The sequence below is a fragment of the Triturus cristatus genome, chromosome 6, assembly GCF_964204655.1.
Source record: "Triturus cristatus chromosome 6, aTriCri1.1, whole genome shotgun sequence".
NCBI lineage: Eukaryota > Metazoa > Chordata > Amphibia > Caudata > Salamandridae > Triturus > Triturus cristatus.
Window position 1 is genome coordinate 967,234,955 of NC_140589.1, and position 27,645 is coordinate 967,262,599.

General features: G+C 45.5%; 1 protein-coding gene across 9 annotated transcripts in view; it reads right to left on the reverse strand.

Annotated features, from left to right (window-relative positions):
• Nucleotides 1-27,645, reverse strand: part of NCOA7 (nuclear receptor coactivator 7) — an 830,008-nt gene that overhangs the window by 335,799 nt on the left and 466,564 nt on the right. For all 9 annotated transcript variants that reach the window (XM_085611678.1, XM_085611685.1, XM_085611679.1 and 6 more), the window contains one exon: nucleotides 2,630-2,814. In XM_085611678.1, the coding sequence (XP_085467804.1) occupies nucleotides 2,630-2,814 (185 nt within the window). The remainder of the gene's footprint in view (nucleotides 1-2,629; nucleotides 2,815-27,645) is intronic.

The following is a 27,645-nucleotide window of genomic DNA, read 5'->3' on the forward strand; positions in this document are numbered from 1 at the left end:
CTTTACCCCAGATTGGCTGAGGTTTACTTGGTGGTGGGTTTTGGGTAGATTTTTGGGTAGGGGGAGGTGGTTTACAGGGGACAACTTTCAATTAATATGTTTTTTGTGCTTCTAAAGCATTAGCTAGGAGTTGAGAGGGATTGATATGGGGGGCTAGAGAGATGGGAAAGTTGTGCCATTTATGGGGATTACTTAACAAGTAGTAATTATATTTTCATCCTCACATCTCCAAGCTTCCATTTTTTGCTTCTGTTCTGTGGCAGTCTTGCAGCGTGTGCCTGTGCATAGTGACAGGAGGGGGCACATTTGCATCTGTGGGCATTCCTTTGTGAAACGTGCAGGGAATCAAACTGGCCAAGAGGCCCCACTCCTAAAAGCAGCTCTAGTTTAATATTCATAGAATACAGATGAAATAGGGAAATTGGGCAAAGGGAGTTGGGTGGGGTGGGGGGTTGGTCAGCTGCTGCTAACTTAAAGAACGTTGTACCGAATTGGCTGTCCAGAGATTTTAGTTGTTCATGTTGAGGAAAACTGTTTGATTCATTTATCAGGAGATTGGTAAGGTTTTAACAGAAGGCTTGTTTGTGTGGGGGGAGTATTCAGGTTTAAGTCTGAATTTGTTTTTAGGGGAGGTGATGAAGAGTGGTTGGAAGATTAAGGTGGGGGAAGTAGACAACCCTTTTTATATAGGATGACAGATAGGCTTGAAAGGGAATGAATGACTGGTAAATCCACAATATGGAAAGTAAAAGTGGGGGTGTATAGTTTGTGCTCTGTATTAGATAGGATTGAGTTTAGGCAGTAATGCGATATTCCAGATGTGCATTTCTCATTCCCATCATTGTAAAGTGACCATTAACACAATAAGGGGAAGAGCATGTTGGGATTATGTTTTCTACTCCAAATGTGGCTTGTGAGAGCATGTACAGCCCTAGTCTCCCCCTTGGCTTTTTATGTTAGTTGAGGCAGTTAGGTGACTGCTATAGCAGAGATTGACTGGGCTCTCTGTGGGTATGGCTTGTAGTATTTTAGAAACAGTGCACAGAAGAAAGCTACATGTGTATGCCCTTTCCTGCACACCTAGAGGTCTTGCGTTTTTTAAATCTTTCTCACCCAAAATGACATTTTCCAAGGGATGATATACAAATGACAGAACAGCAATGTATTATGCTCAACCGGATAGGTACACTGTGTACATATTGCTAGTGGTGTGATATGACAGCTGTGGTGTTACGGAGGACCCTTTATGAAGAAATTTGTGAATACAAGGTTTTAAAACATTGTGTTAATTAAGGTGTTCCAGGAGGATTTACCTTTTCTCATGAATGAAAGATGCACAATCCACGTTAATGGTAGCACGGAGTGGTGCGGTACAAATTTCGTGAATGTAAAGATACACTTTGGACATCTATTTAAATTTGACCTCAAGGTCACTGCACAATTCAGAAGTCAATACCAACAATTATTTAAGTTAATTGCCCAAGATAACTTATAGCATAATCTCCCAATGCTAAATGGGCAAGGAAGCCGACCAGCTGGAGACATGGTCAACAAAACCGGGAAAATCATACACCTGTGATGAACAGGCAGTACTTGTCAAAGGAGAATCAACAAACATCTGGAGAGCAAGAAGGGTTTCCAAGTGCTACATGAGAGAACCAGATTGGTTCCATGAGCTTTTCAGGTCGTTAATTAGACATACATGGGCAAAAGAGAAAATTTAGCAGAGGTGAAGTCTGTGGTAGTTTCCCGGTGCCTTAAACAGGACAGAGATAACCGATGCCATTCTAAGCTTCAATATACAGATCCTTCTTTGGAAAAATGCAATGTTTCCTGGGAGCATGTCCCTCTCGGGCAAGCTTTGCACTGTATCAGAAAAAAACACTTTAACCATAGAGCCAGGAGTGTCTTGGTGAATCCCAAATGGACTAGGTCAATGTTCACTATGTGGACTGCCAGCGCCTTATTTATCACACCGAATAAACAATCTAATTTAAAAGATTGTAAAGATCATAGACATGACACTTATTCCAGTTATGTGCTTGTTTTACTCCTACATCATGTTAAAGACTTTTTCTTTCCCATTCCAAGAGCAGACTGAGTGCCTAAGCAGCAGCAAGGACACGATGTAACGAAATGGTGGCAGGCTCTGCCATAAATCACTCAAAAGCTAATCTAAGGTGTTCAGATTGTTTTACGACATTGTTGAGTAGGATTGATTGAGATGATAGGTTTCAAAGGTGCTGGTGTTTTTTTTCAAATGCAAACAGGTATTTTCTTGTGAGAGGACTAGGAAGTAACATTGACTCATACGTTTTGGAAATTACTGTATTATTTTGGGGACTTTAGTGGGTGATTTTTAAGCATTTCACTGTATATTAATATTTCCCACTAACCAAAAAAAAAGTGATGACAATACTGAATGTGTCATGTAAAAGCTTAGAATGCAAACTTGCATAGTAGACATTGTCTCAGAAGAGGAAGTAGGAGTGGATTTCTTACAGTTTGATGAGAGAACGGCGTAAACCTTTAAACAGGAAATAGTAGGTGGAAGAGAATCGCATCATAATTCTACTGTAACGAAGCACCCTTAAATGAACAGAAAACCTAAAAATAAACAGTTTCTCACGATGGTAGGGCGTCTTTGATCTTCATGTGGGAGATGTCGCTGTACAGCGCAATAGACACCACTTCGTCCATGGGGCAGATGAGACCATATTCTTCAACGCCATTTTCAATAACAAGTGGATCGGACTTGTGCGGGTCAAACATGACATTGTTGGGTGTGACAATCATAACGCCACCTACCACGCCCTAAAAAAAGAAAGAAAAATAAACGCATATTATTTCCAATTATCTTACTAAGGAAGTCGTTCATTACACGACATTAAACATTTCTGCGTAGCTCCTTTAGAAAACCGCATTTTACTTGACAGTGCCAACCCAAGCCAATAAATCATGTGAATAACATTCACAAGAGCCTTATACAAATGGACTTCATAGCTGGTTTCCTGGCAGTAAAGTTGAAATCTTTAACTTCATCAGGAAGGAACAAAGGACTCCAAATGGCACAGCTAAATCACCATGCGTACTGCTGCTGCACTTGTGGATTGAGGTGAATAACTTGACTATCCTGACGCAAGCGAAGGTCTTCATTGTGCTAGAGACAAAAGGATGGCTGCTGAGTGCCAACAGATCAAGGTACCAAATCAGGAATAATCAACATGGAATTATCAAGATCGCTTATGGGCTATCCTCCTGCACCTTCTGCTAGACTTTCAACAGAAGCAGAATTAGTGGAAATGCATACAGCAATGCCGTGAGGCCAGCCGACCCAGGAGGCATCTCATGGGGGAATCATTCAAAGAGAAGTCCATGGTGCAAATCAGAGTGCACGTCTTGTTACAGACTGGGCAAAGATATCCAATTACGGACACTTCAATTTATAAAAGTTTACTTTTGTCATTTCTGGATGTACTTTCCACTCATGGACCTCCAGTAAGCATCTACAGTCATGTTGTGGAAGGCTGAAAGGTGAGCAGCTACCAGGAACACCCCAGTCATTGTGTTGGACGTGGCCCTTTTTGCAGGGTCAACCCTAAACGTTTTGCCTTTCTCCTAGCCTTTTTTCCTGACATGGTGTTGGTGGTTTTAGGCCTCTGAGCACTTTAACACTGCTGTCCAGTGTAAAGTGTGTGCGATCTCGGTGTTAAATATGGTAAGATTGGTCTACACCTGTTTGGGCTATTTAATTTACCGGTCAGTCCCTTGTAAAGTGGTATCTCATATACCCAGTGCTGGTAAATTAAATGCTACTGGTGGGCTTGCAGCACTGATTGCGCCACCCACCAAAGTAGCCTTCCAAACCTATCCCAGGCCTCTGTTATTGCAGGACCTGTGCGCGCAGTGCTACTGCCGCTGTGACCTGGCACCTAAAGTGTGTGCCAAGTCTGTGACCCCCCCTTTTACTGCATGTCAGTCACCCCTAAGGTAGGCCCTAGCTAGCCCTATGGACATGTACCTTAAGTGTGTGACATGTCCTGGTAGTGATAAACAGCCATTTTGGTTTCTCACTACTGTGGGGCGGCCCTCCCATAGGAATACATTGGGAATTCTCTGATAAGTGTTTCAGTGGTAATTCCTAATATGAGAGATGCAGCATAGTCCAGTTTGGTATATTTGGAATAGTGATAATAAATGCTGCGATGGTGTGCACAGATTTATTATAACTATTTTAGAAGTGCCACTTTAAGAAGTTGGCATTTGTGTGCTATGGGTCTGCCTGCCTGATGTGAATTGCATGTCTGGCTTGTGAGTGACAGGAGCTGGGAGAGTTTGTGGCTCCAGGAGGAGCAGGGTGAGTCAGCACTAGGCTGAATGGGGCATCTGCATTGGGAGCTGTGCCCAGCCTGGACAATGCTGGTTCCGCCCCTGTGGTGTGTCTGATCACTGAGCGCCACCTGACAAAGGGGAAGAGGAGCTTGGAAAACAAAGTGCTCCAATTCCCCCCTGAACCAGTTGCATCTGGTTCCCCCAAACCCTACACCGCAGACAAAGAAATGCCTAATATAAATACACGGGCTGTGACCCCATGAAGTGGTGCTGTGCTTGTGTTTACTTGGAGGGGACCCTCTGCCAGAAGGAACTGCCACGGGACCCAGCTGCTGTCTCCTGGGGGTCCCTGCGTGCTGGCCGGCCTGCCTGGCTGCGCTGTGCTGTGGTCTCCCCAGCACCATGGACTCTTTAGCCTACCTACTTGCTAGCGCCTAGTGAGGGCTTGGCTTTTATTTTGAAGAGCGCATTGCTCTTTGTTGCTGAGAGGAGCGCGTCTGTTTTTGGCCTGCAGTGCTGAGCTGCGATTGATTGAGGGAATCCCGACATAGGGAATCCCCCCGCATTGCTGGTTTCTTGCGGGAGCCCACCCCGGTTTATGCTATTTACGAAAGGGAGCCCAACCTGCATTTGGATATTTGTGGAACTGGAGCGGGAGCCTACCCCGCAGGCTCGTGTCCCCTGAGGTGAGCCCTTGCATGGGCTCGTGTAAATTCATCGCCGCGGCCGAGCCAGAATTCGAGCGGCCGTGCCGGACTGTGGGCAGGGACAGAAGTGAGGCAGAAAGTGTGGCGGTGGGTAAGCAGAGCTCCCGTGCCGGTGAGAGCCCAGCAAGTACAGGAGACTGAGGAGCCTAGGTCAAGGAGGGAGCCTACCCCGCCTTCGTGTGGACCCAGGAAGTGCCGCCTGCAGCCTAGCATGACCAGAGCTTTGCAGGCTCCACATTGAAGTCCCAAAGAAAGGAGCAGAGGTTTCAAGGAGTCTCCGGTGAGTGAGGGCTCCCAGGGGGAATTAATCAGGACACATTGTCGGTGTCTATCCCCCCGTCCTGAAACGGGCCCAGTGAGCAGGGCTCGATGTTACGCCCCAGAAGAGTCCCGTTACCAAGGAATTCCCCTTTGGGCATTTCTTTTGTTCACTCTTGAGGCCCGAGTCGTGGCAGGGCCCCCGTTAGCTTCCCAGCTCTGCTGCCGTAGCGGGCTGCTGCAACGTGGGGCAAATTTTAATTTTAGAAGTCCCGGAGTGGGGCTTCAGTGGCACAGCTAGTGCCAGGGCTCATTTTTGTGCTCTGCTGCACGGGAGGGGCGTGGGCAGCCGCAACTGGGGGCATTCTTTCTTTCTGGAGGAACAAGGACGGGGTGAGACACACTCCTGCCCAGCGCATTGCACACATTTCGCTTTTGCTGCATTAGCAGCCAAAGGGCTACTTGAGAAGCCCTACCCTTGCGCCCTGACATTTGGACATAGGGCATTGGAGCCCCAGTGTATGGCCGGTTACCCTGGGGGGCTGTTCAGTAATTATGCTAAGGTGCTGTGTGCACTTGATGGGTGTACTGGTAGGGCGCAAGGCCCTAAGGTGATGTATGCACCTGGTCAGTGTACTGTGGTGCACTGCTGATTTATGCTCATAGGAGTTATGCATACTGTGTTTGATGTGTAATGTGATTTATGCGTAATGTGGGAGTTAAGCCTGATGTGATAATGTTGAGGTCATTATGATACCACTAGCTATTCGTTGTGTTTTAGTTTTTACTACTTGTGTTAGTGATGGTTCTGACAGTGGCCAGATTGGCCCTGTCCTGTATATAATCTCCTGTGAATATTGCCTAGTGCGAGTTGGCACAGTCTAAATGTGTGATTATGTTTTTAATGTGTTTATGATAATACAAAGGCTATTTTCTATATAACCTTGTGTGGAGTTTCTTTTGTGGTGTGCCTAGTGTGTTACTGCTGTGTGTGTGTGTGTGTGTTGCGCAAACGCTTTACACATTGCCTCTGGGATAAGCCGGACTGCTCATGCCCAGCTACCAAGAGGGTGAGCAGGGGTTATCTTCAGCGTATAACTCCCTTGCCCTGACTAGAATGGTGGTTTCTGCCTTGCTTTGGCGGAAGCCTAAGCCAACCAGAAATCCCATTTCTAACATTGTGCCACTGCGACAACAGAATATCCCCAGAACAAGATTTATTAAGCCCACTGCATTGGTTGATACAATGGATGGGGGTGGTGTTGTCTGAAAGAATCTGATTGATGCGCTCCAAGAAGGGAGACCGAAACACCACCGAAGAAAGATGGACCACACATGGCACAGCACGTTAATGGGTAGAGACCGCTCCGACAAAGACCAAAACTCTCACACCATCATGTCGCGCAGATCGGTACCCTAGCCCAGCAAGGAGGTATAGAAGAGCCTGTGTCTACGAAGCATATGGCACCCGGTTGGAGGAGTGCTTTCCTTAATGCAGATCCAGATAAACAGAATTAAATCTCTGCAACCTAGCAGAGATGCTCACTTGATGCTGGAGCCACTGCTGTTGTAGGCACCACTTTAGGGCCATCATACCACTTCTGGCACATGGCATCAATTTGATGGATCTGGCCACAAGGTCAAGCACCTGTAAGACAGGCAGATCTGAGATGGAGCAGAGTCAGAAGTCTCTGAATCACCTAGAAAATAGGAAGGGGGGGGAGGCCGGCCTTTGAGTCATTTCCCTCACTGCCCATATGAATGAAACCTCTGATGGAGTGAGAGGAGATTTTTGAGATCGTCTGTAAATTCCAAGTAGAGGAGAAAAGTTATCGCGGAGTATGGTGCTCCTTAACCAGGGTTGACCTCTACGCTTTTAAACTGCCAGTTGTCCAACTTCAGAAACTCCAGACAAATGCAGTAAAACTGCCACAACTTCTAGCACTTAAGTAAAGACGTTTACTTAAGTGCTAGAAGTTTGAATAGTAGGACAGCGAATCCATAGTGCTGGGACAACACATTGAAAACCTGTGTTTGGGGAGGATAGGCAGTTTGAAAAAGCATCCTGGTGGTTTACGGACACCAACCGACTCCTCACACGGAGGGCTACAAGATCTTGGCTCCAAGAGATCATGTTGAACTTCTCCTGTCAAATCAAAATGTTCGAGAGGTAATGGATGAGGATAGATTTCCAATACCGTTCATCTTGGGCACAAGGAAGTACAGGGAGTACATTTCTGTGCCCAATTATTCTTCAGGCACCACCTCTATCACACCTTTGTTCACAAAGACAAGGGTCTTTCCCTCCCAACTCGAGGTATATGTCAGAGTACACACTTTTTGAAGGAATGTGGTCAACAGGGATGGAGGTGAACCTTAGAGAGTGGTCCATTATGATAGGATTATCCACGTGATTCAGTGATAGTCTCACAATTGGTAGATAAATGGTGGACCCTCTGCTTAGAAGACTATAGTACTGGAAGGAAGGGCATAGGGAGAAATATTCTGAGGCAGCAAAGCTACCAGAGTGCAAAGGAGACAAAATGTGCTACTGGTCATGGCCTTGCCTAGATCCACCCCTACACTGAAGGGAGCAGTACATTTGCTGGGGCATCTGGTTTGGTTGGGAATGTCACAAAAAGGAGACTGTTTGTTGTGCCTAGCCTCAAAATGTTCTATACTGTAGTTGGAACTGCCACACTGAAGAGGCTATGCCTAGCAGCCAAGCAGTGGCAGTGCTGTTCTAGAAGTGTGCTAGGAAGGAGTCGGCCTTCTCTCCAAACAATCGCTCATCTGGTATATTCACAAGGGTTGCCTCCACATCTCCCAAGAAGCTAGTGTAACACATCCATGCATGACGGCGCAGTAGAATGACGGTGCCAATGGATGAAGTCATGACATCCATAGAGTCCAGACCGCATTTCAGGATATGATTAGAGACATCAAAACAGGTGTCAGCTAAATTTCACATGTGGCCGGGTACGTTGAGGATGACAATTTGCCAGCTACATACAGATGTCAGCAAGGATACTCTCTTGTGGCATTTTGCAACATGGTTTTAAACCTTAATTTTTTTTGAGATAATTTATCTGTTTGTTGGCAAAATGCAGAGGAATTATGGCCATGAAGTACAGAGCGGTTCAGACCTACATTGGAAAGCAGGAACTGATACCACCATGCCAGTAGGCACCTAATATAGGCACCTAATATACTCTGATGTGGTCCTTTGAGCTGTACTCTGCCCTTCATCTACACAAGTTCTGCTCCAACCCTGCCCCTTCAAACCATTCTTCCAGGGTTTGGCCTCACATTTAAGTTACTGGTAGAGTTGATAGATCCCAAGGAGCTTCTAAGCCGCATGGCCAAAGAGTCAGACATCGACTGATTTCTGGAACATGTGGTTTTGCTTTCTTCCTTTATATGTTTGGGAATCCAAATTGAAACAGTCAGCTGATTGGTCAATCTGCAGATATTTGACAGAATGCCCCCAGGCCTTCAAATCTTGCAAAGGCAGGTTAGAGTGAGGCAGTCAAGTATGCAAAAGCAAAACAGTTGAGAATTGCCTTAGTAGATGCAAGGATTGCCAAAATTATACAGAAATGGAAAATCTGGACATGCGATTTTCATGGTTAGATCCATGGAATTTCTCAATTATTTGTAAGTAAATAGAATACAAAAACACTCTAGTGCAGTGGAAGTTCCTGATGCTGGGCAGAGAGGCTCCGCCCTACCAATTTAAGAAGGCATATGGATGGTAATTGTACAAAGCAATAACATCCACATTTATTTTCGAACGCATCAACGCAGTCAGTGCCTTCGACTCACTACCCAATTTGACTATCACACAATGACATCAGGCAGGCGTATGCACAATTGCCAATAAAATGGTTTTGGTGATTTTATATTTAAGCAGCCACTAGGAGTTGACATGAAGCCAGCCAAGTCCTACAATACTTGGGGGCCCTCAGAGACTGTCCACTAATGACATGAGGCAGTATCATGTTTTGAAGCAGCCCCAGGCCTGTACAGAAAAAGCCCTGTACTTCCTGGGGCTGTTTGTCAATTCATTTTAAAGCTGCCTCACTCTCTCACCCCCCTTCCTGAAGTCATCGTAGAGGCGGTGTGGTCAACAAGCATAACTGACCCCACACAACACTGACTTCTTGGGGAATGGAGGTGTTCGAGCAGGCTTTTTGTGCTAGAAGCTAAGGGCATGCCAGTCCGTCAGGAGTTCAGTTCGAGTTTATTACGTGACACCACATCCCTCCTAGACAGCCTACATAACATAGGACTCTGCCAGATCGTGACCGAGCCCACACACTCAGGACACACCCTCGACCCCATCTTCACCACAGGAAACTCCATCACTTTCAGCCACCCCACCGAACTCCCGTGGACAGACCATCGATGCATCCATTTCACCTTCAGAATATCCACCATCCAGAGAACCCAGCACCTGCTCCCACGCAAAAAATTGGACTAAAATAACCAACGACCAGCTCATCACATCACTCTGCTACTTCACCCCAACCATCGCGGACCACGACGACCCAAACACCGCAGCCCGAACCTTGCACAGATGGATCTCCGACTGCGCCAACACCATAGCCCCCCCTCAAGAAGAACAAGACGACACACGCTAGGAAAGCCAGCTGGTTCACCACGAACTCCGAGAGTTCAGATGCCTCGAAAAGGCCTGGAGAACTCCAAATCTACAGAAGCCCAAAACAACTTCAGAGCCCCCACCACCAACTCATCAGAAATACAAGAAAGAAAGCGGTCAAAGACAGAATCTCCATCCATGCGCACAACAGCAAAGAACTCTTCAGCATCATCAAGGAGTCCGCCCAACCCATCAGCGAGTCTACAGACATCCCTGCCTCACAAAACCACTGCGACAAACATAGCACCTTCTTTCACCGGAAAATCAAGAACATTTACGACAATTTCGACAAAGACAGCCAACACACAGAACCCTCACTAACCACCCGACACCTTGAAGCCAATGATTGACAACTGGAAAGCCCTCACCACCAAAAACACACTGAAGACAATCCACTCTGGGGCCCCCACAACATCTTTAACAGAGCCGCCATCGCCCCCATGCTTCGCCACACCATCAACCGCTCCCTCGCGAACACCTCCTTCCCCTACGACTGGAAGTACGCTGAGATCAACCCCCTCCTCCTGAAGAAACACTCGGCGGACCCCACCGACCTCAAGAACTACAGACCCATCTCCCCGCTCCCGTTCCCAGGGAAAATCATCGAGAAAGCCATCAACAGCCAACTTGCCACCTTCATCGAAGAACACAACATCCTTGACTCCTCCCAATCTGGCTTCAGAAAGAACCACAGCATGAAAAACGCCCTTCTTGCCGCAACAGACTACATCCGCTCCCTCCTGGACGGAGGAGAGACAGTAGCCTTCATCCTCCTCTACCTTTCAGCGGCTTTCGACACAGTCTCTCACCACACCCTAACACGCAGACTTCGCGACGCAGGGATCCGGGACAAGGCCGTCGATTGGACCCGCTCATTCCTCTCTGGCAGAATGCAGCGGGTCAGACTCCCTCCCTTCCTCTCGGACCCCTGCGAAGTCCCCCAAGGATCCTACCTCAGCCCCACGTTGTTCAACATCTACATGGCTCTGCTCGCTCCCATCGTCCGAACCCACAGACTCAACATTCTTTCATACGCAGACGACACCTAACTCATCCTCTCCCTATCCAACAAACCCAACGCAGCCAAACACACCTTTGAAGAGGGCATGGGAGCAGTTGCCAAATGGATGAAGAGCAGCTGTTTACAACTCAATATCGACAAAACAGAAGTACTCATCATGGGCCTACACCCGGATGCTTGGAACGACACCTGGTGCCCCCCGCCCTCGGAAGCCCGCCCACCTCCACAGACCACGCACGCAACCTCAAAATCATCCTGGACTCCGAACTCAAAGTGGACCACAAGATCAACTCCGTTGCATCCTCCTGCTTCCACACCCTCCACCTCCTACGCAAGACCTTCAAATGGATCCCCCTCGAACGCAGAAAGACCATCATACACGCCCTCGTCACCAGCAGACTTGACTATGGCAACGCACTATACACCGGAATCAACAAAAACCTCACCCGCAAACTTCAAAACATTCAGAACGCTGCCAGACTAATCCTCAACCTACCACGGCACTGCCACATCACCCAGCACCTGCGCACACTCCACTGGCTCCCCATCGAGGCAAGAATCACCTTCAAGATTCTCACCCACAAAGCCCTCCACAACACCGGACCAGCATACCTGAATAGCAGACTCACATTCCACGCACCCCAAAGGACCCTACGACCAGCCCAACTTTCCCATGCCATGGTCCCTCACACCAGGAAGTCCAGATCGGGAGGCCGCTCCTTCTCCTTCCTTGTGGCCAGAGCCTGGAATGCCCTCCCACTCCACCTCAGACATCACTCCCCAACTTCACAAGGGACCGCAAAACATGGCTCTTCGATAGACCTCCTTGATGGACAGGACCCTGCACCTCCCCCCCCAGTGCCTTGAGGCCCTTACGGGTGAGTAGTCGCGCTCAACAAACCCATGATTGATTGACTGATGTTTAGACACTTTTATTTAAAACATGACTACACAAATGCAGTTTAAAATTGTGTATTAAAGTTTTACCCCATCTCCGTCACCACCCCAATCTTTCAAGTACAGACATGATCGATCTGATCATACAGCAGAACAAATAATCACTGGAGTGCATAATATCACTACATATCCATTCTTCCTTAGCCTCCAAGGACTCAACAATATCCTGGTAAATAGTCTTAGATCTAAGATCCTACATTACTATGTAAATCCCAAAGAGGATTACTTTTGTTCTTTCTAAATTCACCTCAAGCTTGTTGACCTCACAGTAGTTATTAAATCTAATCAGTTTCCTCTGTAAGGGTACTCGGGTTAGGTCTAAAAACGCCAGATCGTATGTATAAAGGAGGCACGGCACATGTCTGCCCCCTATTTTCGACAAAACATACTGTGTAGCAGCCAGCAGACCCGGGAGATTTGCAGGGTGCAAAGAGAACAACGTGGGGGCCAAGACACAGCCCTGCCTTAACCCATTTCCTAGCGGTATTCTTTCTGATCAAGTCCCATCCAAATCAAGCTTCACTTCCGCCCAGTTCCGAGAGTGTAGTTGCAGCAAGACTACTAATAAATATAGGGGAATATCCTGCTATCATGATTTATCCCAGAGTATACTATGATCGCCAAATCAAAAGTTGAGCTAAAGTCAACAAAACCACAGAACTAACTCCCCGTTTCGTATGCCTTTTCCCCCAGTGCCCACAAGCTGAAGCAATGATCAATCATTGACTGCCCAAGCTTGAAGCCCCTTGTTCCATTGGGACCATTTCATTGCACTCAATCCAATTCTATAATGAGATGAAATGAGAATGACCTTCGAGTACAATTTTTCACCACCATCTAGCAGGCTTAACAAGCTGTAGTTACAAGGTGTACCCATATACCCTTTTGTATGTATCCATTTTATTATTGCACCTTTCCAGCTGGGCGGAACTATACCAGCCTTTGCAATGGCTATAAAAACCTTTGAAAAAAAGTTGGCAACCACATAGGATTGGTCTTACATAGTCAGGACACAATTCACAACCCTGATGTTGGGTCACATGGCATAAACAGACACTCCACATGCTTCTGCTGTGTGTCCCGTTTCTGTTTGAGGCATTTCTGCTAGAGTGCTTTCGACTGTGGAATTGGACTGGTGTGCAGTACCTCAGTCTGGCTGCGCCACCAAATGCTGGAACTGGACTTGCCAAAGACCGGCCAGGACTCAGACGGAGGACAGACTTCCCTAGTCTCACCCTTGCCTGCCCTTTACTTGTACAGGTCAAGTAAGCCCGGCGTAGTGCTTTTCATTTTATTAATTTAAAATCAGACACTGAAACAGGTCTCTATCAAGCCCTATATTCATGCCCTTAACCCTTTCAACATTTAAAAATTGTGCAGCATTTTTGTAAATAAAGTCTTTACCGGCAAAAACGATGCACGATTTCTGAACAATAAATGTTAAAAACGTTAATGTAATCCTTAGAAATTTAGTGCCATATGTACACAATTTAAAGATTGACAGTTCCTAATTGCTATTCTTTGTGAATCTCAAATCGGGAATCACAATTCCTTATGTACAAAAATGTACAAGTTCCTAATGGGGTGACAACAGACCTCCCTCCTGAATAACAATGAGGTAGGGCAGAATTTGCAACCTATTAAGAATTGCTGCCATCACGGGGATGGTAGACTGCTGGGGTCAGCCGATCACCATGTCTGTGATTGCTTTTTAATAAAGCACACATTTAAAAACTGTTTTTTTTATTAATGCTCTAAAGAAAAACAGGATGCATTTAAAAAAAATAAGATGTAATGTTTAAGTAGGCAGTGGTCTGCTCCTAAAAAATATTTGTTTAAACATTCAAAGGGGAACGGGGGTCCATGGGGACCCCTTACCATCTGCGAATGGTTACCACCAACATTGAGGTGCCGGCATAAAAATTATTTTCTTCTGACCGTAATTTGGTTGCAAAAACATACGCACATAGCACTGCAATATAGTATTTGGAAGGGATGCCCTAAACATGCCCTTTCCAAATACTGAATCGCTAAACACAAATTACGAATCGGAAACATGCTAAAGAATCCAAATTTGTGCTCTTTACATATGGAAAAGCAATTTTTAGTCGGTAATAGCAGTAAACATACTTTCGTATATATGCTCCCAAGTTCCTATTTATATTGCACAGGTTTACTTACTCTTACATTCCCAAAGAGTGTTAGCCATTTACAAGTTGTGTTTCTGTATTTTTGTTTTTTGTGCAGCATATTGCTCTTATATAATGAATGTTTTGAACTGCGTCGCCTTCAGGTGATTGAGAGCTCTGCGTTGGAGGTTGAAGGAGTCACAGTACCTGTCTGTGTGTAAACAATCTATTCAGAATGCATGTCCTCCAATCCTTGGCCTCTCTGCAGAGCATCGAAAGCAAAATATTCTATCTGCAATTGTAATTCTGTGCAACATATTTGGGGTGGTGAAGTGAAGGAGATGGGGGGGGGGAGTGCATTCAGGAGAGTGAAAACAGGGTGCTGAACAGTGGTGGCCGGCACAGCTTGCGGAGGTAAGATAGTAAAAAATACAATAGAAAATAATAATGTACCTTCCCGCCGGATCCAGAGTCTCTGCTCCTGCTCTCCTTAAGTAAAAGGAAGCACAGCCAGGCCCCACTGACCAATCATAATGCTGTAATGCAGCGTTGTGATTGATAGGCACCCAGGCTGCCCTGACCAATCACAACACTACAATGCAACGTTGTGATTGGTTTTGAGCATCCTGTTTCGATGCTCAACTAGGCAATGGGGGCCTGGGCATGTCCTCCATGCAGTCTGTAATGCAGCCTGCATTGTGAACATAAAATGATAACGGAAAGTTATTATCATTTTATGTTTCTACTTCTAGTCTCGTGCTGCTTGAAAGCAGTTGAGTGATGCTCCTCCACCACAGTGGAGGAGCTGCTACTGGTGCGGAAGAGGAAAGAGATGAGGTGCAAGATATGCTGATAGACGAGGTGAAAAAGTGTGTACATGTTGGACATTACTTTCAGATAACGGGTGTGATTAATAAAACTAACACTTCCATAGGCCTCAGTAATATTTCATTAACAGACTCAAAACTGCAACATTTTCAATATTAATTATTTGCAACAAACTCATTACTTTTATTCATTTATCTTCAACAGCTAACAACCATTGACAAACCAATAGTCCTGGATAGTTTTAGGTATGTGTCAGTTGATATGTTACATATCTGGATGCAGTAACAGAAAGACAGGAGACAAGCCAAAATTCTAATCTGGGGGCACACTATGGGAATTTCTGAAATGTAGTTTACATGATTATGCCTCACCCCTTTTAGAGAGCCCTCCACTTTTTTCATCCTACTTAAAGCCCTGTCTGCACATATTTCTATGACTGTTTGCAGCTAGCGGGTGGCTCCCCAAGTCTGGTTAGGACGTTTTCTTCAAAGTCTATACAACACACAGTGCAAGACATTGGGCAAGCACACACTTTAAAGGGCCTGAAGTTGTCGCCCTGTACAGTTTGGACACTACAGTAACAGTTGAATGTATTTAATACAGTAAGATAAGGGGCAGTTTTTTTATGTTTCAATTTTTTAGGAATTTGTCTTCACAACTAAACCATCCAGCACCCTTCTTTTGATAGCTTGTTAGTCAGGCTTGCTCACCTAGGTAAACTCATCCGAAACGATTACGCCCCACCACTTTCAAATGTCACCAACCACCACTTCTCTTGTGGTCCGACCCAGGTCACTTAGCTCCTCTGGCTCCCAAAAAATTAGGGAGTGCAGAAATTACAATAATTCAAGGCCACACTCAGACTATTAAAGTCATTTATCCAACATTTGAGTTGGGAAAACCCTTTAAAACACTCAACCTCAATGATACTTTGTCACCACTACACATTGGTGAGTCTATATTTGGAGGCCAAAAAGGCCCAAGTACTGGTTGAAAGGAATGTCCAGTTAACAATGTTTTTTTTTTTTTTTTTTTAAAACCTGTATTTGCACCAACATGGATCACAGCTATTCAGCCGACATCCCGGAGGTCCGGCAGCATGATAAGAACAACACGTGAAAGGGTCCATGGCTATAGAACAGGAGTAACTAAGGTTTAGTTTTTAAATTAAACAAAAAATGCAAAACAAAAGCAAGGCAGAGCATATAGTAAACATGCGCAAGTTCGCAGTAGGGGCGAGGTCCCACTCCCATCCGCAGGTCAGTGCAACACACCAAAGGAGTGGGGGGAAAAGCAGAGGTATGAACTCCAAGTTATAGTCAGTTGTACATCTGAAGTTGGAAATAGAGCTAGGGGGAAAGCTGCACATCGGGCGTTTCAGTAGCCGGGGGCACACAAATATCGCCCCTATAGTGGTTCCATCGCCCCATATCTTATGCCATTTCTTAGGGCGGCCTCGGGCACTGTACACCGTTTTCTCTCGGAACATGCCCCAGTGCATATTTTCCATCCATGTTACCAAGGTGGGGGGTCTCTGGGATCCCCACAGCTGCGCAATATCTCGCTCGCCACCATATTCCCCAGGGTCACCCATTGGGTCTGCGCGGCATCATAATCGGTGGGACCCCAGACATTCATTAGGCAACGTCTTGCCTCCGGTAGCAGTGCGATACCCGTGACCTCTTCCATCACATCATGAATTTGTTTCCAGAACTTTGTGATCTCCCCACATTCCCATATAATGCCCAGCATCCCGCAGCCTCTCTTGCATAGGCCATCTTCAGAAAAACCCATGTGGATCAGGCGGGGCCCCGTGACATAAACCCTGTGAAGTATCTTAAGCTGCACCAGCCTAAGTCTCGCCGGGATCGCAACCTCCTTCGGAGAGGAGATGGCATACTGCCAGTCCTCATCGTCCAGCTCGAGACCATCCCTAGTCCATTGTTCACGCACATCGAGGAGATCATCTGTCCGAACGTTAACAAGCTTCTTGTAGATCAAGGAGATTGTGCTCTCCGGCATATGGCCATCGAGAATCCTGTCCTCCAAAGGGGAGGACTCAGGCACGACCTCCCCCTCGGCAAAGACAGATAGCAGAGCATGACGCACCTGGGCATATCGAAAGTATTCAGTACCCCCTAATTCGTACTCCGTCTGCAGCGTCTCAAACGATTTCACCTCACCCTTAGCCAGCAGATCCCCAACTCTAGAAATCCCAATTAGGTCCCACTTCTCGAACCCTTTCGTATGCCACAATTTCCCCAATTTATCAGACTCGAAAAGCGGAGTAGCCCGGGTAAGCCTGTCCTTCCAACCCAACGAATTTGTAACCGCCTTCCACACATGCACCGCCGTCTTAGTTGGTCCTGTGAGGGACCCATCCAGCGATTTGGAATACAGCGCCCTTAGATAATTACCCCCTCGCAACAACCAGCGATCCATAGCAAAGCCAGGGTTTAACGCCGGACCATAAACGCCGTGGTTAATCGCTCCCAACTGGGTTGCCCAATAATATCTTCTGATGTCAGGGAGTGCAATCCCCCCGTCATACCATGGAAGGGTCAACTTTGCAATAGCTATAAGCGGTCGACCATCCCACAACAGCGAGCGCTGGAGACTCTCCACCTCACGAAAATAACTGGCCGGAACTAATTCTAGGGTATTCTGCAAGGCATAGAGAAATCGGGGAAGAGACATCATTTTAAACAATGCGGCGCGGCCCAGGAGGGAGAGCGGCAGCCGCCGCCAACCCGCAACGTCCCGTCGCAAGCGTGACAATGGAGGAAGTAGGTTCTTCTCATAGCGGACAGATGGATCGGTGGAGATATATATCCCTAAGTACAGAAAACCCTGCTGGGCAATCTGGATGGAGCAATTCCGCGGGACAATAGGGGTGTCTCCACTTAGAACATAGAGATGCGATTTTCCCCAGTTAATGGCGAGACCCGAGTTTCTACCAAAAGAATTCAAGACGTCACAGACCACGATGAGGGACTTCCTAGGTGAGGTCAGGTACAACAAAATGTCGTCCGCATACAAAGCAATGCGGTCCTCGTGGTCTGGCGACCATCGGATCCCCTTTATGTCTGGCTGCCATCTAATCCATGCCGCCAGTGGTTCAAGGGCGAGGGCAAACAATAGTGGCGACAGAGGACAACCCTGCCGGGTACCTCTCCCAAGCTCAAACGGATATGTCGCCCTACCGTTTACCGCGACTTTAGCCAAGGGTTCCTCATAGAGTAGCCTAATCCAGCCTATAAAACCCGGGCCGAAACCAAATTTTGTCAAAGTTTTTAACAATGTTAATGGAACTAATGTCCCTTTAAGTGCAAGCTTTCTAGGTACATTTCCTGAATAGTCCACATTGGAGGTCCTCGAGTGTGGTTTTTAACAGAGTTGCCATAAATGCTAACAATATCGTAACTGCAAGTCATGCACCTCAAAACAGAAACTTTGAACTACAAGCCTGGGTATAAGTAGACAACATTAATTATAAACAGCACAGATGATAAAGGATGGACTTTCAGACGAGGCTAAGCAATTCATAATCAATATATGGTCCCTGACAAAACTAGTTTGGAGACTTAACCGGTTAGCAAATGTGGGCCTAGGTTCAGCTGCTCCATCAAGCAGCAGTGGACACTAATATTTATGCTGGCACAGCATAGAATAGTTTGATTTTTAGCAATGGTTTAGTAAACTATTCCAGTAAAATTGGCATAGTGCATGTTCGTACGTGAGTACTCTTCAGTTTTGCATACACCTCGTTCCATTCATTTTCTTTTATACTACACCGACACCATGCAAAGCTAGGTAGTCTAAAGAAGCAGTGTATTTAGAGACTGGGGCCTTCCCAACAGATAGTCTTAGACCTTTCAAAGCCACAAGAGAAATTGAAAAGCATTCTGATCTATCCCATTTTGGCTGATTTATCTGGATCATATCGGTCCCATCCATTCAGCTAACTGATAGAAGTACTATTGGTAGCAATTGATTCAAGTTCTCAATTCATACGAGTTTCGCCTCGAAGGCTTACAGAGATTCAATGTCTGCTCTGGGAGTTTGTCTGCAATTTAGCAACCCATTCAAAGCTGAATTGAACAGCGAGAAAGACAGGGCCAATGGCATTAATAAACAAGCTTTTACTACTAGTGTGCTAAGTGCATGTATTAGTTGGTGCCATAATCTATATGGAGCTCAGGCAGCATTAATTAACTTGCCTAGGAGAGTCTTGTGAGGACACACCCTATACAAGATTCTCGTCAGAGTTCCTATGTATGTGTCTGGCTTAGATGATTCTGGGAAGGTGGTGGATGAAGATAAATTTTACTTGGAGAAACGTTTGAATGTTTTACAATGTAGCTAAGAAGTCAGTGACAAGGAGTCTAACACAAAGCACTCTGAAGTCGCCACTTCTGATGAGAAGGTTATCACTGTTGCTGATGGGTGGGTTTCCAAGGTTATGGACCTATACTACCAACCGAAAGGAGGGTTGAATGGGGCAATCCGGTGCACAGTCAGTGTTGTCCCCTGTGTTCCATCCAATCCAAATGTAAGTAGTGCTCCAAGGGAAAGGGTGTCAACCCAACACCCTAAATATTCTTAAATATAAACCCAAGCCCTGAGCACATACAAAAAGTGTCCAAGAAAATGATCTCCACGTCTTCTTCCAGTTTTGAGCCAGAATCCATTTTATTCTGAACGTCACAACAGCCTAACACCAGCCGACACACGTTTCGTCTTCGGGTTGAATGTCACCCTATGACTTCTTCAGGGCTGCCAAAAGTACAGGTAAACCTTGTGAATACTACTATTTAACTGCTAAATCCTAGTCCAATCTCAGTCCAGTAAAGCAAAATCGTGTGTCTTTTGAGGACACTTCCAGAGTATGAGAAGAAACGTCAATCCTCGTTTCCGTGAACAATAGCGGCGTACAAGCCTTGTATGCCGCTATTGTTCACGGAGGCTGTTGTGACGTTCAGAATAAAATGGATTCTGGCTGAAAACGAACAAGACATGGAGATCATTTTCTTGGACACTTTTTGTATGTGCTCAGGGCTAAGGTTATGGACCTAGTTCAGGAGAAAAGCCACAACAAGCAAGCTTTCGGACCATCTTACAGATCACCTGTCACTGTTCTTGGTGGAAAAATGCAACAGAACTGCTATTCCGCCTCCTCTACTTGGCTCAAAGAGAAAAAGACAGGTGACTATTGATCATGTCAAAAAGCACTACGTGGTCAGTCTTCTACAGCTGTCTGCTGCAGACACCAAGAAGGATTCACAGTAGTGCCTCCCAGCCTCTCCCTACTCTGAATACCCAAACCCTTGAACAAAGCAGTAACATTTCTAGCTAGAGTTTCCAACCAGAAATAATTGAACTCAACGCTACGCAGAACAGAATGCAGCCACCACAGTGCTACCAATAGGATAATGGCTACAGTCCAACGCATTTCCATGGTTTACAATGAAATTTCACCTGATGCTACATCATTTGAACTGGTACCATTTTGAGAGACCAATGATATTGAAAATGACCCTGGGTATTTCACAGAAGACTTTTCAACCCCTTCCGCAGTCACTCACAGAAAAATAGCTTTGGGTTAGTCAGTGGTTTTGTGACAAGCATGTGATTCCTCTGTGGTCCTATGCTTGGATCATTCTCTGATCTTTTTTTCATCCTGTAGTTAACAATACTCGTCATTCTGCTACTTCTGAATGGACACTAGGTCCGTTCAAGATCAATTGCCTCGCCTGTGGTTCGTCAACTACTACCACATTCCTCATCCACAGAGCCCATAGAGGTCTCTTTGATTGTGAACATTACAGCTTATCCTGTGCCCGAGGACATAGCCTGGGAAAAGGTTCCATATCACATTAGGAGGCCCACTGAGACATTGCAATTGCCTTATATGATAAAAGTTTCAATTAATGATGTTAGAATACCCAGTTCTATATCAGATGAGTGGGATAGTGAGACTCTGAAAAGAATGACTTACAAGCATATGATAGTTTAAATATTGAATATTTGAACTCTGCAAATTACATAGAAATATACTGATAACCATTATGCACATTATTTCATTAATAGTGATAGCTATCCTAGAGAAATTCACAATTAGACACTCACAATGTTCCTATTGTGTGTGCCTCCTGTGAGCCATCGTAATCTCTTAAATAAATGAAAGGAGATCTGAATGTTGTTTTTGCATTTGTCACCCCGAGTGGGAAGGGTATGCTCAGACGTGAGTCCCTTGCTCTCCATGCCACTGGAATCAAGCTATCCTGGCTGACGAGGGCTGAAAGCCCGAAACCGGTCCTAGGATGCTTGTTTCCAGTCCAGGGAGGACCTGGCTTGGCAGTTCGGGCTGGACTGTTCCCATGGGGCACAGGGTCAAGGCTGATTTGCATATGGCTGGGTTCAAACTGGAATGGCATGGTGAGCAAAAAAACGATGGATTTAGGCCCAGATCTCTGTACTGGGGTGAATGTATGACATTGTTCTGCATTCTGTCCATCAAATGTTGTTTTTGCATTTGTCACCCGGAGTGGGAAGGGTATGCTCAGACGTGAGTCCCTTGCTCTCCATGCCACTGGAATCAAGCTATCCTGGCTGACGAGGGCTGAAAGCCCGAAACCGGTCCTAGGATGCTGGTTTCCAGTCCAGGGAGGACCTGGCTTGGCAGTTCGGGCTGGACTGTTCCCATGGGGCACAGGGTCAAGGCTGATTTGCATATGGCTGGGTTCAAACTGGAATGGCATGGTGAGCAAAAAAAACGATGGATTTAGGCCCAGATCTCTGTACTGGGGTGAATGTATGACATTGTTCTGCATTCTGTCCATCAAATGTTGTTTTTGCATGTATTACAACATGAGCAGGCTCAGTTAATAGCAATAATACAACTAAATTGGACACTATAGACTTGATTCAGGTTTCGAGCCATGGCAACAATACAATGAAACACCCCTTTTTAAAACATAGAATTTGACACTCAAGCAAAAGAATGATGGCTGTAAAAGAATCTACATACATCGTATTAAGTATAGAACAAGTGAAGACACACCATTTACAGTCAGTGTCACTCACCATATTACCTGGCTCATACACAGTATTATTTAATCGCCCATTACAACCTTTTATTTTCACGACTGTCAAAATATCTCTATTGACTGGTATGAAATTCGCAATTGTTCCATTCGTGGATGTTTCCTTTTCCCACATATGTTTAAATGAAACTAACAATCCTGTGTACATTAGTTCCGCAAATTGTAGAAATCCCCTTGGACACTCCCTTCTGTGTGATACCATATTTCTGCACGTAATGTGCAGCGCTTTGATGTCCGGGTTAAACTGTGTTATATCCGTTTCCCCCATTGCATGTATACCAACACATCATGAACCTCTGAATAAAGGCTCTCATTTATTTTTAACAAATGCTACCTGCTATGGGTTGAAACTGGCCAGCCATACCTGGCAGCAATTTCAGAAACAAAGTGTTGTGGAAGGAGCTTGAATCCCACGCCTAGAAATATTACCCAGGAATATCTCTTGGTCAGGAGCATTAAACCTATGCATTTTGGAAATTTGAACAAACTATTGTCTTTTCTGTTAAAAAAAGAAGTCCCTTTGACTTCAGTGGTTATAGCTTATAATCTGCAGTCAGCCAGAACTGCTTCAAAAATTCAGAAGCTGCTATATATACGATACCGGACACATTTTGCAGATACCGTATACATGAAATTTAATTTGTCTGTGACAACTGGTGTTGTCCATCTTTTTAGGCACATTGGATATGGTCTGGTGATTGGATTTAAAGCAGTAATAGGACTGATGCCGTCATTTTTTCATTCTCTGTTCTCCAGCCTTTTTGGAGCATATCCAAACATTATACTGCTAATGAGCTGTGGTATCCTCATCTGTTTCCTATTCCGACAAGGAAAGCAACAACATGGAGTGACCTATTTAGCTTTACAAAGTTGCAGAGAAACTCTGGAACGCAACATGGGACATACTTGGCTATCTGAACTCAGCGAGCACTGGATGCTCACCTTTCACAAAATGGATGTTACACAAGTAAATCCTGTGTTCTGGGACATGCACTGTCCATCTGGGACCAGCTTGGAGATGCATCTGGGACATCTTCAGTGGCTTATCTTGATATGGAAGCAGTTATTGATCTTCTGCATGAGCACTAGAAAGAATGCCGAGCAATGTATCTGTTTCTTCTACAGGATACTATGTATGATAGATCCATATCACTGGTGGCGCTTTTCAACGGTGCGCTTGATGAATGGTTTAACTCGCTGTTATCTTTTGAACCCCTGGAGAGGAGCTTCAACTACCATTGAGTGCCTAAGATGAGCAACCAATTGCTTGTCCTTCAAATACACCGACCATTGACTATGAAAATATTCTGTATGGTTTCTGTAAAGATCACACGTATTCTGCTTGCACAACCGACGATGTCAACATGTCCTCTAACAAGGAATAAACTCAACAAGCAGGTCAACAAACGACAAAAATTCAGCAAATATACCACAAAGGCCTATATAAACTATATTCTTTTTCTAAGGTTCTTTTTAATTTCCAGTTTTTTTTTATTTTTACCGCATATTTTTAATTTGACCTATTCATATCATCTCTGGTATGTTTGATCGCCAACATGCATCAAATGTCCTAGACAGAGTACAATACATATATGATTTTATTGAAACAATGCAAGTCTTGACAATATTCGTGCCTCACTATTATGTGTATCCTTTTCTCATTTACATTTATAATGTATAAATGATCTTTGATTTAGGTCTAATTTATATATTTGATATTGAATGCTTTCTATTATACTTTATAAACATAGTTTGGTTAAGTGTGTATTTTATCTCCAATATTTTACATCTCAGCAACATGAGAGCATGGATTACCCTATACATTATATACATTTCTGATTGTTAGACAAGCCCTTATGACATTACAGTCAGACGTACAAACTGGGGATGAAGTAAAGCCCTTAAGGTCCGACTCCCTATTATGTAGGTCTCAATCCCATCTTAACCAACGGAGTTCGCCATCTTCTTCTCTCAAGCAATAGAAGTCGCCATCTTTAACGATTTATGGAGAATCATGGTCATGTCTGCTATTAGTTGCAGATGTCGCCTGATCTTATCTTTTTAAGAACTATGAAAGCGACAGGCCATTCAATTGAGGACACCGATCCAACAATCAATGCAACATTTTTCTGGGTCAAATGTCTACTTTTAATCATCCCAAGGTTAAGGAGTAAAACATGTAAGACATATAACCAAAATAGTGTAGTATGAATTGACGTCCTTTTACCTTATATGCTCAGAAGGAAACATCTGGGACGCATACCTTGATGCACATAATCTATGTCAGTCTTTCTTAAACTTAAGTCAGAAATTCTGATTTCTGATATAATTTAGTATATATGGAAGACAACATGTCAGAAGAGGTCCTTTGCCCACAATATCGACTGAACTTCTACAGGGATGGTCTCACCTACTGCCAGCACCCTCCGCTGATGCTATATCTCGCTTGAAGCCTGAAGCTCATAACGCTGAGCCTCGGAGGTTGACCGAATGAGGTCTGTGCATTTGCCTTTCGTGGGTAACATGATCTTCCCGCCTCTGTTGAAAAAGACAGCCTTTGTAACAAGGTATCAAGTGTGTCTCTTCTCCCTAAGAAACTCCAAACAGCATTCTGCTCGGTCTTTCATGCTCTTAGTGTAGCACACAGAAGTAGGCATTGGGTTGTTAGGTTTGGTTTTACACAACATTTTAAAACATGCTAGAAATGTTCATTTTAGTCTCATTAATCAGAACGTGCCCTCTTGCTATTTTTATAATACTACCAATCTTTGTTTCAGATGTCCTAAGAAACAGATTGTTCCTGTAGTAATAAATACTTTTAACTTAAAAGCATTCACTCTTCTTAGTACAGGGTGTGTGATACTGTGATTAACTAAACAAGGAGTGTTGCTGTTTCCACAGTGCCTCTGATCCCTTCATGGGATTGTTAGTAACCCAAAAGCAATGCTTCTTTCTCAATTACACATTGAGTAGTGTTTCACAGAGCTACAATAATCTGTATTCACATTCATTGCTGGTACATTGAACAGAATTTACCCATGGGTCGGAAAGCACACCTTGTAGATTTACACCAACGTCGCAACTTACACAGCAAATGTAGAAGCATTATTATCAAATACAATGTGTATCGAAAAAAGTGAAAGGGAGTCATAGCAGTGGGGGTTAAAAAAGCTCCTTACAGAAGGATAGAAAGTGTTGCATTTTTTGTCCTTTTATATGAAAATGATTCAGGTGGGTGGGTTCGCTAGTGAATCCAGAAAGATCTTCAAGCTGCAAAACTACACAGACAGGTAAGAAACTATTTGTTTTGCAGCGTGAATCTTTCTGGATTCACTATGCTGTGCATAGACTTTGTAGCGGTTTTCCTAATTTTGTGGCGGCTGGGTGGAAGATGAGCGTTGGTCATTGAAAATGTGTTGAAGCACCTTCTGTCCAACCTGTGCTTCCTTATTCATCTGAATGTGAACGTGTGCACAGATGCCCAAGTTGCCGCGAGACAAATGTCCTGGATGGGCGTGTTCGCCAGGAAGGCAACAGTGGCCCCCTTCTTCCTTGTGGAGTGAGCCTGGGGCCCCTCCGCTAGCTCCTGTCCAGCCTGTTTGTGGCAGAATTGAATAGTGAGGGCAATCCACCTCGCGATGGTGCCCTTAGTCACTGGCCTACCCATGAAGCTTGTAGCAAAGGACACAAACAGCTGCTTCGACTTCCTGAGTTCCTTGGTTCTCTCAATGTAGTGCATCACCGCTCTTCTGGCATCGAGGGTGTGCAGGGCCTTTTCTGCGTTTGTAGTCGGGTTTTGGAAGAAACTTGGTATCTGAATGCTCCGATTCATGTGAAACGCCGACACCACCTTGGGCATGAAGTGCGGGTCCGTCCTCAGGACTACCCTGTCCTTGTGAATCTGAATGTAGGGTTCCTGTAGCGTTAGCGCTTGAAGCTTGCTCACCCTGCGTAGTGAGGTTATGGCCACTAGAAAGGCCGTCTTCATCGTCAACATTTGCAGTGTGGCCTTGTGAATGGGTTCAAACGGCGCCTTCATGAGTTCCGTCAGAAACACGTTTAGATTCCATGTCGGTGGCGGCAACCTTTTCGGCGGGGCCATTCTTTTGGCTCCCTCCATGAATCTCTTCACCACCTGCGAGGTGAAGAAACTTCCACCCTTTTCACCTCTGGTGTAGGCAACGATCGCCGCTAGGTGTACCCTTAGGGAGCTCGAGCAGAGGTTACTCTTTAGAAGGTGTGTGAGGTACCTCAGCACTGTTGAGTCCCTTGTCATTCTGTTTTGCAGGCCTTTTTTCCTGCACCACACAGTGAATCTCTTCCATTTTGCGCTGTAGCATTTTCCTGTAGTTGGCTTCCTTGCCTCCCTTAGCACTCGCATAGTGCTGTGAGGCAATCTTAGGTGTGCGAACTCTAGGTCTTCAGGAGCCATGCCGCCAGGTTGAGGGTCTCTGGCTCTGGATGCAGGACCTCTCCGTTTTGCATTGAGAGCAGGTCTTTTCTCCTCTCGAACCTGTATGGATTGCCTTGTGCCATTTCTTGAATTTGTGAGAACCATGTCTGCCTTGCCCACTGCGGAGCCACTAGGATCAGAGTCATGTTGCTGGTTCTGCACTTGTCGAGCACTCTGTGCAACAGGGGTATCGGTGGAAAGGCGTAGGCAAATGTCCTCGACCAGCTTATCCATAGGGCATTTCCCTTGGATTGCTGATCTGGTTGCCTGGACGTGAAGCTTTGGCATTTTGGAGTGTTGCAAATAGGTCTATTGTGGGAGTTCCCCATCTCCGGAAAAGCTTCTCTGCTTCCTGGCCATTGAGTTCCCACTCGTGCGATGCCGAGGTCTGCCTGCTTAGCCAGTCTGCCTCCACATTGTCCTTCCCCGGTAGGTGAATTGCCAGTAGATCTATCCTGAGAGGTATGGCCCATCTCCAAATCTCCTGCGCCAGAGAGGAGAGAGGGAACGACTGTGTCCCCCCCTGTTTGTTGATGTAGAACATCGCCGTGGTGTTGTCTGTTTGAATCAACACCCTCTGGTTGAACAGGTGCCTCTGGAATGCCTTCAGGGCTAGCAGGATTGTTTTCAACTCGAGGTAATTGATATGGCGAACCGCATCTGCTGGAGTCCACAGACCCCTCACTCTGAGGTTGTCCATGTGCGCTCCCCATCCCTTTTGCGATGCGTCCGTGGTAATGGTCATTGTTGGGTTTGGTGGTGTCAGGCTTTTCCCTGCTGTCATGTTGTCTCTGTTCCACCAAGTTATCTCCTCCTGCACTGCGTGCGTAACAACCACTAGATCCTCCCAACTTCCGTTTGCTTGTGACCATTGCTGTTGTAGCCATTCCTGGAATGGTCTCATGTGCAGGCGTACGTTCGGCACCAGCTGGATACACGACGCCATCATCCCCATCATCTTGCTCACTGACCTCACTGTCAGAGCTCGCCCCTTCTGGTAGAGTCGCGTCTCCTTCAGTAGGGCATCTGTCCTCCTGTCGCTGGGCACCACTGTACTGTTCAGGGAGTTGATTTTTGCCCCCAAGGAAAATCTTCACCTGCTCCGGTTCCAGCGATGACTTCCCCCAGTGAATCGAGAACCCCAGATTCGTGAGAGTATCTGTTACGTGTTTTGCGTGCTTCTCGCGTGAG